At 37.8% G+C, this 21678-nt stretch overlaps 2 protein-coding genes across 2 annotated transcripts in view; one reads left to right on the forward strand and one right to left on the reverse strand.

The window, feature by feature from the left end:
- The window catches only part of TNNI3K (TNNI3 interacting kinase), a 263002-nt gene that overhangs the window by 57254 nt on the left and 184070 nt on the right, over positions 1 to 21678 (reverse strand). Inside the window, exon 22 of the mRNA XM_037498573.1 lies at positions 1533 to 1592. Within this exon, the coding sequence (XP_037354470.1) occupies positions 1533 to 1592 (60 nt within the window). The remainder of the gene's footprint in view (positions 1 to 1532; positions 1593 to 21678) is intronic.
- On the forward strand, positions 7236 to 21666 carry LRRC53 (leucine rich repeat containing 53). Its single transcript, XM_054691068.1, has 4 exons — positions 7236 to 7298; positions 9886 to 10723; positions 15825 to 16337; positions 19039 to 21666. The coding sequence occupies exons 1-4, from the start codon at positions 7236 to 7238 to the stop codon at positions 21336 to 21338; spliced, it is 3714 nt and encodes a 1237-aa protein (XP_054547043.1). The 3' UTR covers positions 21339 to 21666.

The following is a 21678-nucleotide window of genomic DNA, read 5'->3' on the forward strand; positions in this document are numbered from 1 at the left end:
CGTTCTTCCATTTCATCTATTCTGCTTTCATTGCTTTTCCCAGAATTCTTTAGTTCTTCCATTAATTCTTTGATCTCCTGCATTTCTTTTACTTCCCTCTTTAGGGACTCAATTTCTTTCTTCTGACCATTGTTTTCCCTCTCTAGGGACTCAATTGCATTCTTCTGATCGTTGATTATTTTTCCCTTATCATTGTTTTCCTTTATGACTTCTGTCAGTTTTTTAATCACGGCAATTTTAAATTCTCTTTCTGGAAGGCTCAGAAATTCTTCCAAGTTATTGTCTTTGCAATCTGGGGGCTGGCTTTCTTTTTGTGGTGTGCTTTTTCTCTGGAGAGTTGCTAGGTTGCGTGTGGTTCTTCTCCTCCCTACTGTCTGTTTTCTAATTTGCCGTATGCGTTGGGACACTGTGTTGTTGGGACTGGCCGGCATCTTGGGTGGGCTTCTCTGTTCCCCTCTGGTTCTTCCAGGAGTCATCTGTCAGCTTCAAGCAGCCGGGCGGCCTGGGCTGTGTGCTGGGGCTGGTCTCCTCCTGGGCGGGGCTCTCTTTAATGGCGCCTGGAGCTCACCTCCGCGGCGGATCCTGCAGGGTTCGCCTCAGCTCCTGTTCACGGGGTGTGGTGGCTGCAATAGTTCCTTTCCACTCACAGTCCCGCTTGCTGTGTCCGTTTTTCTTGTTGGCCGTTTTGGTTTGTTGTTTCCTCCTCTCTGCCGGTCGGAGAGTGCCGACTTTGTGGGCGGGGGAGGGGAGCAGGGTTCTGCGCTTCCCTCCCTTCTCGTCCTCTTTTATGGCAACTTTCTTCTTCGGGCAGTTTGCTGGAGTCGTCTGTTTATCTTCCGTGTCCCAGTTCTCACTGGGACCTGCCGCTTTTCCTCCCTATTAACTTTTTTTAATGGGAGATCTTACTCGCAGCGTCTCCTCGCCGCCATGTTGCTCCGCCCACCCCCCTTGCATATTTTCAAATGCTATCTCTTGGCCAGGTGTATAGAAAATTAAGGCAATTATAGAGAAAATTAAAGCAAACAGTTCCTTGATATTAAAGGAAGGAAATTCCATTAACCTGATTACTAACATATATCACTTGATGTAACACATGTGCGGTATAAAAGCCATGCCGCACCATTAATTTGTGCACTAATTTTAGTGATAAGATTTTCATTTCTTATTGAACATAAGTGAAAAATAGCTTATGTTTTTTTAGCTTACATTTCACTGCGTATGGGAACTTCTGTATGGAAAAATATTTTAATAATCATAACATCTGTCTTTCTAACTTTTACATATCAATATCTTAAGTTGAGCACCTGTGTCCACGTTCTTGCTTGACTGTTAATTGGAAAGACCCAAATTCACTCTACCTTTGACCCTAGCTGCAGCCAATTTTGCTTCACCCTAAAAACTTAACAACAGGGTATAGCTGGAATTATGGACACTCATATTCCTCACCCCCATAACTATTTTACTTACATTCCCAAAACTCTTGGATATTCCTGACTTTTTAATGGACCTATTTCACAGTCTAAAGTGCTTACCTCAATGTTGCATAGACACTCTTCTAGCTTGGTAACAACTTCAGAAAATTCAGGTCTTCCCTGTAAATAAAGAAAAGACATTTTTCCCCATAGAATAAAAGAAAGGCAATTCTCTTTGGATTTTAAAATTAGGTATTTGCATTTGTAAAGAATGAGATTAACAATAAAGTATATTTTTATTTAAAATACACTTGTATTGAAGTGTTAATTGAATGTTCATTTGCTGTTTGGGGAGGGATGTTGAGTCTCCCTCTGATAAGAGTTTTAAGTCAGAATTTGCAACTACATTCAGATAATGAAATAGTGGAAAAGCTTTAATTAGCTTTGCATGTTTTAAATGGCAGGATTTCTTCTTCAAAAGGAAAGAATAAAAGTGAATGCTAAAAACTATTAACTATCTCAGTGCCTTATAATATACTGCACAATATATCTGCACAAAAAGAACTGCTAAAACTAATTTTATAATTAGCTTTACTTTTGAAAACACTGGCTTAAATTCAAAACTAAGATCAATACAAACCTTATGACTATGCCCTATTTTAGGGGTTAAGATAAGCTTTTCATCTTCAAAAATTGCCATTAACAATATTGTCCATTATGAAACTCTATGTCACATGAGTTTTGTTAAACAAACATTCCTTGTATTCTGATTATATTCCAAGCTTTATTCTAGTTGCTAGGGATGTAAAAATGATTTGACTCACTGGGAGAAGTTCCTGGAATTTTAGAAAATGTTGGTCTACTTGGAAGACCAAGAAATTATATGCCTCCTTTTGTCAGTTCTAAGGACTACATAACCTATCATTTCTCTTTTTATGAAACTTTCACTGCCAGGAGGTGGAGAGCCCAATTTAACATTCAGGTGCAGTAACCAACTAATTTAGATTCTTAGTAGAACAATTTCTCCCTTAATATCTCGCCCTCCCCTGAGGACCCTGCTTCCCCCTGAGCCTTCTCTTGTGGAAGTGGTTTTCTCTCACATATTCCTTATACCTTCAGGTCGGTGGGGGCGGGGGTGGAGTGAGTATCTGTGTCTTTCTTATTGTCTTTGCCACTTTCACATGGTTTCTGCCTCAAAAACCAGCAGCTTATCATGCTATTCTACTGGGTCACTCTCCCTCATTTTTTGAAGGTTTTAGCTCAGTAATATTCTCTGACATTACTCATAGGGCTGATAATTTTCTGAGCAGACAATCATCACACGACCTGAACTGTGGGTTCCATAGTCTTTTCTTTTGCAATGATCTTGTGTTCTACCTTAGTCACTTGGCTCCCTATTGTACTCAAGACCCTGTTATTAGATTCTTCGTTCTCGGCTCCATACTCCACTCTCCATTCTCTCATTCCTGTCAGATCATTTGGGCTTATCTCCTTTCTTTCTATCTAGCTCACTTCTCCTGGAACCCTGAGGCCTCCAATAAACTTTGACCATTCAAACCACCTTGTCACTTAAAAAACCCAACTTTTTATTATGAACATTTTCAAATGTACCCTAAAGTAGAAGAGAATGGTACAATAAATCTCATGTTTACACCGCTCAGTCTTAAAAATCATGTTTCTGCTGATATTTTATCTACCTATCTATTTTCCTGTCTATCATCATCATCATTTTTGTTCATTTTGTTTATGTTTTCACTGTCATCCATTCACCTCATTTTCTCACTCCTTACTTAGATTAGATGTAATTGGCAATTATAGTCACTCCCTTCTGATGGCATTTTGGTGAGGTGTTGGGTTTAGAGAATGGGGTCCTTGGGTTACCTGTGAGAAGTTTCATCAGAGCTCCCCTTTCATTGGCACATGACAAGTTTCTCCACAAAGCAGAGACTTTTGGTTACACCCAAAAGGGCAGGCTTATTATTAAAAAAGAAAAAAAAAAAAAGGAGATGATGATGCTTGTACAGAAACAAGCAGGCAGAAAGAGCTTGTGTTTAGAAGGGGCAGGTTTGTTAAGAGATGCCTGCATAGACACAGCAGGCAGTTTTGGGATGAGTGCCAGTTTTGAAAGGGGTTGGTTTCTGAAAGAAACTTGCACAGTCACAGGCAGGCAGGAAAGCTGAGTCTTGCCAGTGCTGAAATTGTACTGACATACTGTTCTATTTGGGAGGGGGATCAATCTTTTGTGGAATTGTTATGCATTGCTAAATTAATTATTTCTAGGGTGTGAAGTTTGATTTGTAAGGACTGGTGATTCTCTACAATGGTCCTCCATCTCCAATTCCCCACCTCTGGTATGTGCCTACTGATACTTTCTATAGCAGTCTGATACTTTATACAGCAGTTAGTGCCTAAGGATTTTACATTTCTATAGCTGGTTTAATAACTGTGTTCATCATTTCTACCCCTACCTCCAGTTTCTGGTCTTGAGATGCCACCATCTTAAATTTTCAACTCTTCTCCATCATTTCCATGCAAACTCAACTCCGTTGCCCTATCATGCATTTTGTACACGATTAGAAAAAAAAAAATCTATCCTACCTTGTCTCACTTCAAAAGCATGACCTGCTACCCTCAAGTAGGCTACAATTATTACCTAAAGCGTCTCATATATTTCTAGCTCATTCACTGATACTCAGATGGCTATTTTGTAATTTTTCCTCTTTCTTCGAACTTCTAGCTCCCACTAAGTCATAGGGCAAGTTAGGATAATCAGGTAACTCTAAGGACATTGCAGGTGGGGACTTCAGGAGAGTTAAGGAAGGCTCCACAGACAAGGACAACAAAAATTCTAAAGGGAACTAATTAAACACCCCAGAACTAAGGTTAACAGGACATTCCAGAACGAGGACAATGAAGAAAAAAGGGCTGGGACACAGAAGCTTAGTTCTGGGCACAGAGACATTTAGGCAGTGAGTGAGACCACTGAGAAATAATCAATCACAAAGAGACTGGTGGCACTTTAGAATAATTAGTGAAAGACGGTGCATATTCCCTGAGGCACAACACCTTTGGCTTCCTTGCCCCTCCCTGGCCTAATTCAACCGGCCTGGGAGTCCCACTTTATTTCTATTCCTTTTCTCCTCAATAAACTTTTTCTTTCTCTAAACAAATCTGCCTCTTCTCGCTTGCCTTCCTGAGCATCTGTGAAGTTCCTGCTGAGACTTCGTGAGACACCAACCATGGTGGTCTAATGGCTGGGGCTCAGTGCTGCCCCTGCAGCCTGGGATCCATTCCTGGGTGGGAGACTACACCTGAAAATTTGCAATTCCGGTATCACCACTACTCTATGTACCACCTACCCACATCCAAACCCACATACCCTGCCTTCATTTACATATCTATGAGTTTACCTGATTCTATCTGAAGTCACTTCTTCTACTATGTGTGAGCTCTTACCCCTGCTAACCTACTCAAGGACATTGCTCTAACATTAATTCTTCCTTCTTTGTGTCTTCAGTGTTCCTTTTCTATTGTTTAATCCCCCAAATATACAAATTATCTATAAATTTTCTCAGCTTAAATACAAATAAATAGCAACAAAATAAAACTTCTAATTTCATTTCTTCCTCAAGCTACTATTCCATTTCTGTTTACTTTTATAGCAAATTGCTCTAAGGAGTTGTCTAAATATGTAATCTCCAATTCTTCCATTTGTCCTCCACCGCTCTCAGACTTTCTTCTAAACTTTTTTAAAAGTGCTCTTGTCAGGGATACAAAGGCTATAAGGATGCCTACTCATTGCTAATCTCAGTGGTTAAGTCTCAATACTCATCTCTCTTGGCAAAGCATTACATACAAATAATCATTTTTTTTTGTTCCTGAAACATTCTTCAGGGAATTCAAGGTCACTTTCTCATTTGTCTTTCGCTCTCTCACTATTTCTGAGACTTCTCTTTTGGTCCCACTTCGTATCTTTCAATATTGGAATGCACCAGGATTCAGTCTTTTCTTCTCTATTTAGAGTTAATTTGTTCAAGATTTAATGTCTTTAAAAAACAACTCCCAAATGTCTGTCTCTAACCCAGTACTCTCCTGAACTCTAAACTCACATTTGTAATTGCCTGCATTTATAATAGTCCTTGTTTCAGTAAATGACAACTCCATCCTTTTATTTCCAGAGGCACCAGGCCATAGACAATCTTTGATTTCTCTTTGTCATAACCTTTTCTGTGAACACACTTTAATGACTATAACCAATTATCCAGAATCTGACTACCTTTCATTCTGTCTAAACCACCATCATCTCTTGCTTGTATTGTTATAATTGTCTTCCAACTACTTTTGTTGCTTCTGTTCTTTGAATATTGAAAGTATGTTCCCAACAGTGTCCAAAATAATCACTTAAAATGCACTTCAGCTCAATTAATGCCACTCACTAAAGCCTCCACTTCTTTCTCATCTTATATGGGTAAAAAACAAATCCCTTACAATTATTGACAAAGCAAGCACACCTGCCTCAGATATCCTCTGACTTTCTATCATGAACTGACCACATTTTCTCTGTGAGGACTTGACCTTGGCCGTTCTTTCTATCTGGAGTGACTGGTGCTTTTACTTTTTCCAGATATTTTTTTCTTTTATTTTTAAAAAAAGAATTATTTTATTGATGCATACACGATCTGGGGTGCAGGCCAGAGGTGCAGAAAGGGTGAGAGGATTCACCAAAGACAGAGTGGGTAGCAGAAAAGGCATATCTATTGAATTACACTGCTGAGGGGAGCAGCGGGCAGGATAGGAGAGGTCTGCCTCCTGATCTTTTTCAAATCTTTATCAGAAATATTTTCCTTGTCTACCACATTTGGAGCCCCCAAGCTAAAGCTATCTAGTTCTGTTCTTGTTTTATTTATTACAGAGCACTTTTCACCAAGTAATGTATTACATATTTTCATATTTATTTGTTTATAGTTTGTGTCTTTTCATAGAATATCCAAACCAAGGCAGAGATTTAGTCTTCTTGTACACTTTCCTATCCCCAGTGGGGTGAACAGTGTTAGCATAGAAAGTAGTCCAATAAGTACTTGCTGAACAAATGATAGAATTAATAAATGTTTTATTTTGTTTTCCAACTTATTTTATTCTTTAAGTCTTTAAAAATCAGGGAATACACTGTGAATGGTTGGACTTTTATGAACATTAAATCTAAATGATGTTAATATTTCATTGGACAGTTGAAAAGACCTCAAAATCATGGTTAAATTGAACAATTATTGAAAACATACAGCATTCTATTTAATTCTCATAATGCTTTGTAACATTACTTCTACATTAAACCTAAAAAGACAGAAAATAAGGAAAATTAAATAATTTACTGAAGAATAGTCAATAAACAACAGAGCTGAATTCAAAGCTCGGTAGAACTTGTGATCATCAAGCTCCTTCGAATTCCCTCTATAAGCAAGCCATCTAAATCCGTAAGGAATAAATCAGTTGTAATAATGCAATGTTCAGTGCCTAAGATTAACTTCTGAATACTAGAAAGAATACTGGACTGAGAATTAAAAGACTTGAGGTTAAATAGCTAATAGTGATGTGATTTTGGATGGTTTGTTAACCATTCTGGGCTTCAGCTCTCTCAGCCTCAAATTGCTTTGTAGAATTAAGAGAATTAATGTATGTACTAATGCTCTACAAACTGTAAAGTATTTTATAAAATAACTTAATTTTAAAATAATTTATACTAATGGGTATGCCCTAAAATGTGAGTTCTGTGGATTTATAGTCAAATGCTTCAACAGTTCAGTATAAATTCTTTGCAAATTAAGAATGCTAGCAATTTATCTGGCATCTTGGGAGAACCCAAGTTACTTTGATGGTGGGAGAGTTATGGTAACCACACTTGAGGGAAGAAATCCTGTATTGTCAAAATCAACAAGGATGTAAAACAATGGTACTTCATTAAAAATGTTTTGTTTTTGCTTTTAAAAAGCAGAAATCACCAGATTGAGCTGGCTACACTAAAAACACGGGTGAAAAGTGCCAACATTATGACATGCACTGCCCTTTTCTTTCCTACCAGGTGGATGGCTCATCCTCTCTGCCTTCACGCTGCAGCTGGTGGCAGCCTGCCCTGCATCATGTGTGGTGTGCACTGAAGATGTAACACTCTGTCACCAGCTAACCTATATAGTAGGTAATAAAACCAACTACTCTAACAAGCAAGGCTCAGTGTGCCTGGAAAATTCATTGCCTTGCCTTTCAATGTATGAACATTCTCTGGGCTTAGCCTGCAAGAGGTAAACTTTTAAAGAAGAACCTTTCACAGTGACTAAAAATTACTGTTCTTGGTGGTCTCAACCAAAACTATTTTAAAACCTTCAGAGGCAACAGGGATATTTTGTTATTACAAAAGAATACTTCCATTTAATGCAGTTGCATGTTATTTATTTTATTTTATTTTTTATAAAAGAAAAAATAGATGACTTTAATTACATTTTTCCCCCCACATCTAGTGCAGATTTGAAACATACCACTGGCTGGAAGATGTATCAATAATCAGAAACCTGAACTGCAATTGTTCAGCATTAGTAAGATTAAGTGATGTACAAGCAAAACAGATTATTATCAAAGTGCATCTAATTTTGAAAGTCTAGTTTTTTTTTTATTGGTAGTAAATGAGCTGTAGAAATGCTAACAAGATACACTGCCTGTATTCATTACATATTGCTTGCTTAAGTCAACAATTTAATAAGACACCTTATTAACAAATTTGACGAGAATGTGATTTACATCCTGATATCTAAAAAGAGATAAACAAGCTAGAAGCTCTGCCAATGGAAAAATTTCAAAAATAAGTCTGAGTTAAGATGGAGTAGGGAATAATCATTTCTTAAATCCTATAACTGAGAATTAGGAGATAGACATTATTGTCATCTCTGACAAGAGAGAGACAATTTCAAGACTACCTGGTATGTACCCTGCTTCCAATCACTTAACTCATTTAAACTCCCACCTTCTCAAATGGATTTCCTGACTTCACTGCATTTTTTTTTCCTGATCAGTGATAGCTGACATCTGCACGAAACAAATATTGTTTGTATGGCTGCGTCTCTCTGTCTCCTTTCTCATTTACAGAGTGCCACATTTGTGAGGTTAGATTTCACAAACACAGAGACGCAAATGGATGACTTGGGAGTGGCGCTTTTGTCTAGTTCTAGATAAGAAGCGATTGGCAGAAAAAAATGGCCTGTTTCCTCAGATCGGCAAATCCCTAGAGGTCTGGGGGTGTGTAAAAACAAACTCCCTGTCCCCACCTCACGAGCAATGATGAGGGGAACAAAATGCCAAAATGGCCAGAATTAATAGAATTCAAATAACCAGTAATAAATACTTTCAAAAAACAAACATGATTGAAGCTTGCTTGTGCGGCAAAGATGGGAGCGATTCTTCCAATAGAAGGCACGCTGAAAATCCTTTGTCTTTTACACTTTTAAATCTCTTTGTTTTAGTGATGTAGTCTGAATTTCATAAAGGAATTGTGATTTGCTTCCCCCATGGTTGATTGTTCTAATATCACCTGCAGACCTCCCAGGGACAATGGACTCTTCCATCCTCCTGACACTGTCATTTGCAGTCAAAACAATTTTAGCATGATAAAGATGTGTTACAATAACTCCTGATTATAATACATCTTTATTGAGTTAAAATGCTTTGATTTCTAATGACAGAGCAGTGATAGCTCCGAGGTGATTATGGTGAAGGGATTTAACAGCTGGAGGCCCTGAATACCACCTGTCATCACATGATGGACTTCATTGGAGGGAACAGATATTAGACAGGAGGCCAAGATGGCCAGACTATAATGAGAACCCCACTGACAGATCCTTGGGTTGTCTGGAGAGACTATAGATCCTAACCAAGTTGCCAACTTTTAGCCTGGAGCTAAAAAACAGAAACCAAAGCTTCCTCTCACACTCTCCCCCTGCCCCCCAACACCCAACCCACATCTTTATGTTTGAGAGAAAAGATGACTGACTATACAGCATAAATATACATTACTAGTGAAAAACATTTTAGGAACCTCAGACAAGGATCAGCTCTTGGGTGAATCTGTCCTGGGCCAGTAAGGCTGGATCAGGTCTGTACAGTCTCACAGAGAGGAAGCCTGAAAAACCACCTTGAAAATGCCGAATCAAAACAAAACACATCAATGACAATAATCCCAGACAATGAATTAACTTTGACATCTAGAGGAACAGATGGGTTTTTGTTTCTCAAATAAACATGTCATAGTAACAAAGAATATAAAAATCCATCATTGTGATAAAGAACCAGCTTCCGTTTAAATTGAGGAATCAGAGAGTCATTTTCATTGTGTTTATTGTTCTTACCCCGGTGATAAGATTGCTCAGAGGGTATTGATTATCTCTGCTTCCCACGGTACTCCCCCTCTTACTCAGGTGTATCTTTCTTCTAGTCTGTGCTTTTCTCCCCCACAGCAGCCCCTGTGACCACGAGAGTTTTAATCATCACTGATGGGTACCTCTCCTCTGTAGAGAGCAGAAATCTTTCCCTCCTGTTTAATCTTGCCCTGCTCTCCTTGGGCAGAAACAACATTGAGGATGTTCAGGAAGATGCCCTCTACGGCCTTTCCAAGCTGCGGACATTGTTGCTGGAGCACAACCAAATATCCAGCTCCTCCCTTACCGACCACACCTTCAGCAAGCTTCGCAACCTGCAGGTGCTGGTGCTTAGCAATAATGCTCTCCACACCCTGCGAGGGTCCTGGTTCCGAAACACCAGGGGCCTGACCCGGCTCCAGCTGGATGGCAATCAGATCACGAATCTGACAGACAGTTCTTTTGGGGGCACTCATCTGCACAGTCTCAGGCATCTGGATTTATCTAACAATTTTATTTCCTACATTGGGAAAGATGCCTTCCGGCCCTTGCCTCAACTGCAAGAAGTGGATCTTTCCAGAAACAGGTTGGTCCACATGCCAGATGTTTTTACACCACTGAAGCAGTTAAGCCTTCTGAGCTTAGATAAGAACCAGTGGAGCTGCACTTGTGATCTCCACCCACTTGCCCGGTTTTTAAGAAACTACATTAAGTCTTCTGCTCACACGCTCAGGAATGCCAAGGACCTAAATTGTCAGCCATCTACCACAGCTATAGCCACTGCAAAGAGTGTGCTCAGACTTTCTGAGAGCAACTGTGATTCCAAGGCTCCCAATCTCACTCTGGGTCTCAAGGACAGAAGTGCCCTCCTCCCAGGGCAGGATGTGGCCCTGCTGACTGTCCTTGGCTTTGCAGGTATGCCAGGGAGATATGTACCCTCCTCTTCTCCTGTCTCTTGTCCATGTTCTTGAAGAACAATAAATGATGCCTTTCTTAAGCCATCGGGGACATTTGTTAGGGTTTGTGGAAGGAGAGCTTGCCAGTAGATATGGGAGGATGTTATAGATTGCATGGTTTGGCACAGATTGCAAAAATTCCCTGCTGCAAAGGAACTAACAGAGGAAGGGGTATTGGACCAGAAGGACCAAAGTATTTAAAGGCAGTAGTCCTGGTATAACTAGCACTTTGGTCCTGAGTAATTTAACTGGCTAGTTTTTTGTTTGTTTTTTAAAGATTTATTATTTATGCATACAAGGACTGGGGACCAGGGGGTGAGAGGATTCACCAGAGACAGAGTGGGGAACAGAACAGGCAGATTGACAGAAATACACTTCTGAGGATGGCAGCTGGCGAGACAAGGAGAGGTATGCTGTGCCATGTGGATAGCTTCCTTGGCCGGCCAGGGATTAAACTCCTGCTGCAGAGGCTGGGGATAGTTTCATAGTGCTGTGCTTAACCCCTTGCACCACCAGGGAGGCCCAACTGGCTAGTTTTATTGTCTGTCATGCATGAATAGTATCTATATTTCATCAATCATCCATTTGCTGATGGTTGCATTCACTAAGTTGCTAGGAGATAGGGATTAAAAAATTGATGCCACACCATCCCTTTCCTCAGGACACATCTGTGTGTCTCTCCATGGTATAGTAAGAATCAATGAGCTTTACCAAGTGCACAAGAAGATTCTATGATGACAACCACAAGCATCCTACTTCGTAGCGGTACAGTGCAGTGCAGTGACTAAATGTGAGCTCTGCAGTTGGAGCACTCAGGTTTGAATCCTGGCTCTCATCTCCCTTGCTGTGTGAATTTGGGAAAGTTATTTAACCTCCATGCTTTTCTCCTGTTTGGGGGTTTAGGATTCAAAGAATTCAGTTTGTCTAATTCTTCTGCACTTGGCCCATAAGGTCACAGATTGACTAAGGAGAAGATAACATTCAATTCTTTATATTTTCTATGGTATTTAAAAAAATTAAGCTATGTGTCAGCTGTCATATTGCCTCTCAATGAATGAATGATATAAAGTGATGCTTGGTGTTATTAAAGTCCAAATATGTATGAGATTTTTGGAGTTATATACCTCAATGTGTGTCTCCTCCCCCCTCCATGCTGGCAGCACAAGGTGAAATCCTCTCTGCTTGTGGGTAACCATGGTGATAGGAAGTACGCCTTTGTGTGGTGGAGAGAAGTGATGGAGCTCCCCAAAGTTGGGAGACCAGAGGTTTGCAAATAGCATCTTGGACTAAATTGATGTATTTTGAATATGCTCTATAAATAATTATTCCTTAGCATGTTTCCAGTAAATTAATTGAGCATCAGATTTTTAATTCCTAACAGTTATGCTTTTAATCAGGATACATGGAGAAGAATTAGTTATAGAAAATAGAACTACTGCCAGTAGTAATCAAACTCATTTGGAAATGAATTCAAATCCTCTCAGAAAGAAAAATTGTTTTAAAAACTGTATAATGATGTGCTAAGAGAATTTACCATAAAAGACAAAAACAATTGGGCGACAAGGAGTTTTTGGCTGCATGTGCTTCTTAAAATACTAGTCCTAGGGGTTCTTTAATAGATATTCCAGTAATACACACACAGAGCTGCACATCTAAACAATATGTTTGGGGGTTCAAACTGAATTGAGTAATGCTGGATGAAACAAAGTTAACTAGGCATCTTTCCTGCAGCATTTCTCATTGCTTTTCATTTTCTAAGTATTATGAATCTTTTAAGAGGAAGATACAATGTAAAGCATTTCTCAAACTTATTTGACCATAATTCCTTTTTTTCACAGAATATTTTATTGAATTAGTGTTTTGTAGGTCATCATTTTGAAAATGTTCCCACAGGGTAATTTTCAAGGTATCTTTTATATCTATTTTCAGAAAAGATTTTTCTAAGTTAACAGCTCTGCATTAATGTAGATATAGATATGCATTCTGGAGGATTCCAAAGGTTTTGTCAAAATGATAAGAAGCTTATATGAATGGATAAATTTTGACAAATTGTAAAATGTGATTACATACATGTTAGGTAACAGTGTGTGAAATTATGGTAATACATCTGAGTAATTGTTTAAAGTACGGTTTTTAAAAGATTCCTTTATTCCTTCTGAAGTAAAAGTGTGGTCTATTATGTGTACCTATACATAGTGGGAAAAAGACTTAAAGCTATAATTTGGCATCTGAACCCCCTTTTTTCTAGCTATAGATAAATCATCACAATTCGAAGTAATATAAATAATCATATTCAGTGACTTTAAAACTAATAAGTGGTTATTTGATGTCAAGAGGATAAAAAGGGGAAAATTTCATGAAGCCCTAACACGTTTCCATTACTTCAGTGACAGCATATTAATTTTGTTTTTTAAAAATTTTGTTTTTCCAACTCGGAAAGACTGTTTATCACTTTTTAAAAATAGCAACAATGCCCATGGCAATGAAAATTCAACCATCTTCTTAATAGCACGTTCAGTCTGCCTATAAGCTTCATTTGCTGCTTTTGCTCTCTGCACTAATGGAAAGTGACCATACCTGACTGGTAATGCGATACAGTTAGAGCTCAGGCATCAACAGAGAGTGAGTGGTTCCTTGCCATTTACACACAATTAGAGGAGAAACATAATCCCATAATTAGAATATGCCTATTCTTATTTCAATGGCTGGTGCACGTGTTGAAGAAAATTTAGGTCTTTCTTTTATAATTTGGTTAAGTAACTGGATCAGCCCTATAAGTGGCTATTTGGCATAAAAGCCTGACACCTTGATGCTTCCTATCCTGTGACCTAGAGGTAAAAGGGAAAGCTTTCAGGAAGCTCTAACATGTTTCCAGTACTTCAGTTCTCTTGATGATTTTTTATTTTTATTTTTTTGCCCTAGCATCTTTGTTTGTAGGGCCTCACAGTGCAATATAAAACCTAAGCAACAGCAGTAAGCAATCATAATGATAAATACAATGACAATTGTATTGACCAATTATATTGAGGACTAGTGAGGTCACTGGACCTCACTGTATTGGACATGTTATATATATTATTTTACTTACCCTATGATTGGTATTAATTATTCAATTTGGCAGAGGAGGAAAAATAAAGAAAGCTTAGGAAGCTTGCCTAAGATGTATCAAAAAAAAAAAAAAACAACACTTGAATCATGAGTTTTCTTAATCTGCTTAAGAAACAGGGAGTGTTTCTAAATTTTCATGTTTTTAACACTTTAAAACCAAAACCTTTGTTTGGAACAGAACAAACTCTAGGACCTGGCAATAGGTCCTACTTTAGATACTACTTTAAAAATGTTGTATCTGATAGAGACTAAATTATTTCAATATGTTATAGTTTCTTCAACAATGTATTGTGGTAAATAAATTTAAATGAAGTTTATAAGACCTTGAGATCTGGTAATTTATATAAAGTTTGGAGGATTTGTTAATCTTTATTTTTAGTAGAAAAATAAAATAACTATAACATCTTCCCTTTTATTTCAAGTTAAAAAACTATCATGTTCCCAATATAGTTTGTCTGCAACTGAGAAAACCAGGCATAGTGTAGTCAGCCAACGAGCCTAGAACACTGCTTATTTTTCATTCATTGTCCTCATTTCCAGAGTCAGGGAACTGAATTCTCTATGGGAACTGACTTGCCCTAATTCATACAGCAAGTTAGAAGCCGAACAGGACTCAGAACACAGAGATCCTAACAATCTATGCTGAAGCCATGGCTTCCTAATAGACAGCATTGTGGGGATTTTGTAAGACATGACCACTCAGAGCATTTTATTATAAGAATTCATAAACATACTTCCTTCTATTAATTTAAGAATATTCAGTAAACATTTCTGGAGTGCCTCCTGCATGCCAGAGTTGTGGGCGCAGGAAATACAATGTCAAACAACACAGAAAAGGTCCATTTCCTCTTAGTACTTCATTCTAGCAGGAGAAGACAGACAATGAACAAGCAAATGGATAAGTAAACACAATAATTTCATACTGTTAGTAGTACTAATACAAAAAAGAAATCATTGTGATTGAGAAGGAGCTCTTTGTTGAGGTAGGAAATAGTGAGGTTAGGAGTTTAGACTCTGCATTTGAGTTTGAGAAATACTGCCTTTTACAATGTTATGAAGAGGATAAACCCCACCAACATAGAACATGAAATGACAGTACCAGGCGGTCTGAGATTAGATGTCAGTCATTTTATTGTGGGAGTTCACTGAAAGGAATGATCTTTGAAACATGGCAAAAACAGTAAAGATGTTGAGAAACTTGGAGGTATTGACTTATATTCTAATGTATAAATAAAATTCAAATATGTAGAGATAGAGCAAAGTATTCTAGGCATACTGAGAGCATACATGAGAGTTTAGAAGTTACACTTTGAGACTAATTAAAGAGTTTGAAGCATAGTGTTTGAATGTGGAAAGTAATGAAAAACAAGACTAGGAAGGGAGGTTATGGCCAGATTGCACTGTCTTGAATGCCAAGAATTTCGGCCTTTTATGTTAATAGGAAATCAATGACATATTCTCAAGTAAGGGGTGAATCTTTAGGGATGATGAAAATGTGGTAATAGCACATAGAATCAATTTTTCTTTTTGGAAAGGATGTTATAGGGAATTCCAAAGTATATGCTAATTGTGGTCTGTTTTTATTGACTATGAGACTAAAAAATGGAAAATATGGAATTAAAATGGTTTGCTATTGTTTATATTTAATTCAGGAGTTATTTTAGCTTGAATGAATTTCAGTCCATTTTCAGACCATTTTTTCTACCAAAGAGATTCCAGATAATATTGTTTCTTATAGCTTTTTGTAGATACAGAGAAAGATTCAAACTGGAAGACAACAGTATTGATAAAATCAGGCTGGACTGATATTTTTCCACAGACTGATGGGCTTCCCACCCATTTTGATGCCTTTTAAGCCATCAACAAACTTTATATTTATGGATTTCATATTTAGTGATTTATACGTTTCTTCCTATGATGCTATCTTTTAATGGTCTCTCTATTTGTCACAGGAGCGGTTGGTCTCACTTGCCTAGGTCTAGTTGTATTTAACAAGAAACTCCAACAAGGCAAAGCAAATGAACACACATCAGAAAACCTTTGTTGCAGAACCTTCGATGAATCCCTGTGTGCTCATGAAGCAAGAAATTACCACACTCAGGGATACTGTAACTGCCACTTAACTCAGGAAAACGAGATAAAGGTCATGTCCATTGTGGGGTCCAGAAAGGAAATGCCACTTTCACAGGAAAATACCCATCAAGCAGCACCAGCCTCTGAGTCCACAGCCCTTGACAGATCATTTAGAAAACTGAAAGGGAAAGACGATGAGACAGACAGCCCTTTCTTCTGCCTTGGTGGCAAATTGTTGCAGTCCGGATGTTCAGAGCCTCCTGAGAATAAAGTAGCTTTTAATGAAGCTGGCTTATTTACAAGATTTTGTCCAGAAACTGTTGAAAAGATAAGGAATCATGAGCCTGGGGGAGGCCAACCTCAAACTCTGCCTCAGCATGTAACAACAATAGGTGAGTTGTTCCTATTTTAGAAACTCTTACTTTGTTGAAATCCTCTGAAAGAGGTAAACTCCTTTAACTTCCTCTATAGAGGAATGCCATAAAAATCTATTCTTCTATAAATACACAGCCTGTGTGTATGTGTGGTGTGTTGACACATATTGATGTAGATGGAGATTGCCCATCCTCAGGCGTATGTCTTAGGCCTGTTGGGAAGTGAATTTTGTGACCCAACACCTAACAATGTTGTGTTTGTTTTTTTTTTTTTAAGAATTCTTTTAAATCAACAAGTAACTATAAACTAGAGACACAATTCGGGGGAGGAGAGGAGGGATTAGGGTCAAAATAAGGGGTATGGGAGTTGTATGGAGACTATAACCTAGATGAAAATGCATACATTGTGCAAAAATGAAAAATGTTGTAAAAAATATATAAAATAAAAAAAAAGAAGAATTCTTTTAAATAGCAATAGTGCTGTTAAGATTTATGGGAGGCTGAGTATTGACTTCCATTCCAGCATCCTTTGAGCTCTAATGCCAATTCTGCAGTAAGCAACCTTCCCACAGCATGACATGTTAGAAGAATGGGTCTTCTAATGCTAGTGATTCATTTCAAGAATGATGTCAAGACACATACTTTACTTGCTGAGCTGTCAGGGATGATAACTTCCCAGTCCAGGGAAAGTCAGGACTTAATTCATTGTCCTAAGTTGGGAGCCAAGTGAATCTGGCCGTGACATCCACCCACTGTACCTGGGCAATGTCAATGTTTAGGTGAAGGCAATGAATTAAATGTCTTCCTTTTTCTTCTTGAATAGTAAGGTGATGTTTTCAGACTCAGCAGTGAAAACTTTGACAGCTGCTCTGAAAAGAGGTACCTGTCACTTATTTGAATTGGTTTACAACAAGCAAAGGCTTCTCTCAGGATTTGAATGACAGAGGTGCAGCACCAAGAAATTCTTACCATGGGGATCTGGCCTTAAGGACGGATTTGGATAAGAATGAAATTATATGTTATTTCATGTGTGGCATAAGGCAGGATATGAGTTTATTCCTTTGCATTCCCCAGACTCTATTTCTTACTAGTTTCCGTGGACTGATGTTTTGACTCAAAAGACGGTGGCCAAGGAAAGAAACATCTGCTATAGAAATCAGATCAGATTGATTTTATTTTATAAAGAAATAAGCAGTTAGACTTTTGATAGAATCATACCTTAAAGATTTCATTTAGCTTCATCCAATGCCTTGACTTCTCTGTGGGGAATTCCTATGCTACAGAGAATGTGGCCTCTTAACCATTTAAAAGCCAGGTCCATCTTTCACACAAAAATCACTAAATGTCAAATCAGTACAATTACTTTTAAAACCTGAAATTCTTCTATATACAAGGTTTTATATTGGAGCTGGAGACTATAGGTGTTTGAGGAGAAAACAACCAAGACTGCAGTTGCTCTAGGATAAAAGTCAGAAAGAGGCACTATCACTCTGATTATGCCCACTAGCTTGGAAACACAGAATTATAGAATTTTAGAGGTAGAGGGGATTTCAGAGATCACCTAGTTCAATAGTTCTTAACATTTGTCTTTGAGTTACAGAACTCTTTGGGTATTTCAGAAAGGCTACAAATTCTTTCCCCAGAAGAAAGGGAGCCCATGTGAAGTTTCCATCTAGACTAATCTTCTGATATCTAAGAGACTAAGTAGTTTCCCCAAGGTCACCTGGAAAGTTGATAACAGATCTTAGATTAGAATGAAATGTTACTCTGGGGCTTAGTTCCCTGATTTCTATCTCTCATTAAACAAAAATACTTCCTCTGGATAACAAAAATTTCACAAAATAAGAGAAAATGCAGTGATAAGATATAATTTTAAATAATATGCATTGCAGCTAAGAATAAGATTTAGTATCAGACAGACTCGGGTTAAGTTTTGTCCACATCGTTTAGTTGATATGTGACTGTAGAAAAGCATTCAGTCTCCTTAAACTTATTTATTCATTTATAAAAGTAACAGAATAATGAAAACTTGTCCAGTGGATCATGTCTCTTGTATTAAATGAGATAATGAAGAATATTTAGCACAATGCCTGAGCATATGCTCAATTATTGGTAAATATTTCTATTAATATTATTTAACATATATCAGACAGATTGCTGAAACATATACCAGGCCATATTCCAATAAACTTATCCATTTAACAAATATTTAATGAAAAGTGTATTGAATGATAGAAAATAAAACAGATCTGACCTTGCTTTGATACACCATTTTTTCTCTGTTGCTGAGGTTATTCTCTGCCTGAAATCCAAGCATTACTCTATATTGTATCATATTTTTCCTAATGTTTAGTGCCAAGTGGAAAAGGAATGCAAAAAACTTACTACAGGAATTTGAAAAAGACTTAGATATTATTTACATTGAAATTTATGCTGATAACAATTTAAGGATATAAAACTATAAACATTTTTATTTCTAATTCTACCACTTTTAAGTCAATATCACAAAATATTAAAATGTAGCCATAAAGAATATCATTGCAGACACATCAACCTGCCAAATATCCTTTGTGGGTTTGTTTAAAAATTAGAAAATATTCAGCAATTTCCACAATCAGTGGAGTCACTTTTGCACCTTTTATAAGGTTTCTAAGCATCTGTTTGGTTGGGCTAATAAAACTCTGCTCAGTGCTAAATTCCTACATTTATTGTTCAGCAGATATCAGCAGTGACACATTTAGTAGAAGATATGCAACATCCGCTTCAGCCTTGGCAAGAGAAAGTCTTGAAAAGCATTTAACAAATGAATCATGGCAGCCTCCAATAGAAAAAGAAGACAATGGCTTACAACCTCACAGGCAGAGACATTTTAGTATAAGCTCATCATCCAAGCCTTGTGAGCTCAAGGAACACTGTGTAGAAAGGATCCTACAAAAACACAGATCAAAATATGATGATCCTTGTGGACTATTAAAACAGAGCAGGCCCAGGTGTTTTCAGCCAAACAATTCTCTTATCTGTAAATATGTGCCCTGTGATCAATTTCCAGATTATGTGAGAGAAAAGAAGCCAAATCATAGAGAACATTCAAAGCCTGAGAATGAGCAAATCCAAATTAACAGCGCAATAGAAAAATTCCTTATGAGGAAGGACAACATGGAGTTATCGAGTTTACCAACAAAAATCAAGAGAACATATACCTTAAAGAGGGTTAGCATCCATGATCCTGATTTAGTAGAAAAAAATAGGTTGGTGATGTCACCCAAAACATCAACCCATTGGAAGCAGCAAAAAAATCAAAGTAAACACCTGACCAATTTGGATCTCAGAAAATGTAACAATCCTCAGGAGAGACACAAAGGAGGAAAATGGTTTGGTTATCCACATATTCTGAAAAAGAAGAGAGCCAACCAATCTGACCTCAAAGGGAAAATTAAAGGAAAAAAATTAAACATAAAATTAAATTTGCATCCTTTGAAAAGATCCAGAGTCCATCCAGAAAAATCCTTGCCAGAACTTTCAAAGAAACACAAACAAGTATTATTATTTCCTAATTCATTACCTACAACTTCTGAGAAAGAAGCCAGAATAAACCTTGAGTCCTCAACAGATTTTCCCCAACATCCAGGGAGTAGCAAATATGTTCAACCCACTTCAAAGAGGCTGACTCTCGAACGTGACCCCAAACAGACTGGACATTTCAAAAAAAACACTAAAAAGGCCCCTTTGCTGAGTGCTAACAACTTGTCTGTGGTCAGCCAGAGCTCTGTGAAAGGTAACGGTTACCGTACAGGTCACATTCCAGATGGAAACCCCCCAACATTACCAGAGCCTGTACCCATCATTGCTGAGTCACACTCTCAACTCTCCATTGAGCAAATTGGAGGGGCAACTGACCTCTTGTTACAAGTTCCTAGTTACTTACCAAGTTCTTGGAAAAATGCAAGAAGTGAGGTTTTGCCATGCCACCATTCTAAGGGGGCTACCGATCAAGGAGCAATGGAGCCCACTGAGCCAGACAAATCCAAGACCAGTGCACTAGACCAGTGTTCTCTGTCTCTGGGGAATCAAATACAAATTCTAGGTGTCCACAAGACTGACACCTACAAGGAATACACTTCAGATCAAAATCAAACTTTACAAAATGTAGAGAAAGACTCAAGACATGACCAACTTGGAAACAAAGAAAAAATATTAATGGCGACACAGAAAATATCACACCAAATTGTGGAAGCTTGCATTGTGGATAAGGGAAGTGATGCAGGAAAAAACCTTCCTGAAACAGAAATTTATGATTCCTCTCTCACTCCCCAGTTACAATCCAAGGACAACCTAATGCACATGAAGCCAAATCCTACTCCATATCAAAATAGAATGGAGCTTTCCAAGGATATCAGTACTTTTTGTACCCAAGCCACTTGGCATCTAACCAACAGTAGTGAAAAAGGAATTGACAGCACAAATGCATTGCCCAGAGATGACAGCACTGAAGCACTAAAGATAAAAATAGTGGGAAAAGAAGAAGGAAAAATGGCTGATAAAAGCAAGGCAGATTCTAGTATGTTAATTCAGACCACAGAGATGACTTTAAAAGACATCACTAAAGAAACACAGAAATCTTGGGAAAATGGAAAAAGTGAAAAAGGTACATTCTACGATTCAAGTTCTGTTGATGCAACTATTGTAGCTAAGGATTTGAGGACTCCAAGTTTCCAAGAAACCAAAAATAGACTGCCTGGTGATGAAATAGATCTTCAAATTAATTATGTGCAAGATTTAAGAGATGTTCAAAATATGCAACCAGATAAAGATAATAATGCCCATGAAGAAGGTGCAGTGACAATGGGGGCACATGAGGCACTTTCCATCTTACCAGAGTTAAAAGACAGTAGTTTTGAGGCAGAAAATGAGATGCCTCTTATTCCTGAGAGAGTAAATGAAGCTGAAAACTGTGCTCCCAAAGCTATCCCATGTCAACCATCTGCTGTGTATGCTAATACATCACCCTCAGAGGCATAAAATAGTGAACAAATTAACTCAAATAATAAGCACTTTTAACTTTAACTTTCTTCAAAAGGACACACAAATACCCCTGATTTTGCATGTATTTCAACTGCACTATTTTAGATCCTCATTAACTCATTAATGAAAATACATGATTAAAAATAATGCAAAGATCAAAGATTAAATGACATATTTTGGACACAATTAATTGACTTTGCTAAGGAATGAGAAAATGGGAAAGAATAGGTTTGTGTAGTCCTGGGAAAGAAAAAAAAATGTTTTTTAAAAAGCCATAAGCAAATGAAAGATTTAAAAAAGAAAAAAGTACTTAAGCCGATTTACACTTGATGTTTAT

This window comes from Talpa occidentalis, unplaced genomic scaffold, assembly GCF_014898055.3.
Source record: "Talpa occidentalis isolate TD23 unplaced genomic scaffold, MPIMG_talOcc4v2.1 talOcc4.9, whole genome shotgun sequence".
Lineage (NCBI taxonomy): Eukaryota > Metazoa > Chordata > Mammalia > Eulipotyphla > Talpidae > Talpa > Talpa occidentalis.

Bases quoted from the DNA above. Each gene is read 5' to 3' on its own strand.
- LRRC53 (XM_054691068.1), top strand. From the start codon at position 7,236: ATGCTAGCAATTTATCTGGCATCTTGGGAGAACCCAAGTTACTTTGAT. The intron at 10,724-15,824 runs GTATGCCAGGGA...TATTTGTCACAG, and splicing joins GACTGTCCTTGGCTTTGCAG to GAGCGGTTGGTCTCACTTGC. The intron at 16,338-19,038 runs GTGAGTTGTTCC...ATTGTTCAGCAG, and splicing joins TCAGCATGTAACAACAATAG to ATATCAGCAGTGACACATTT.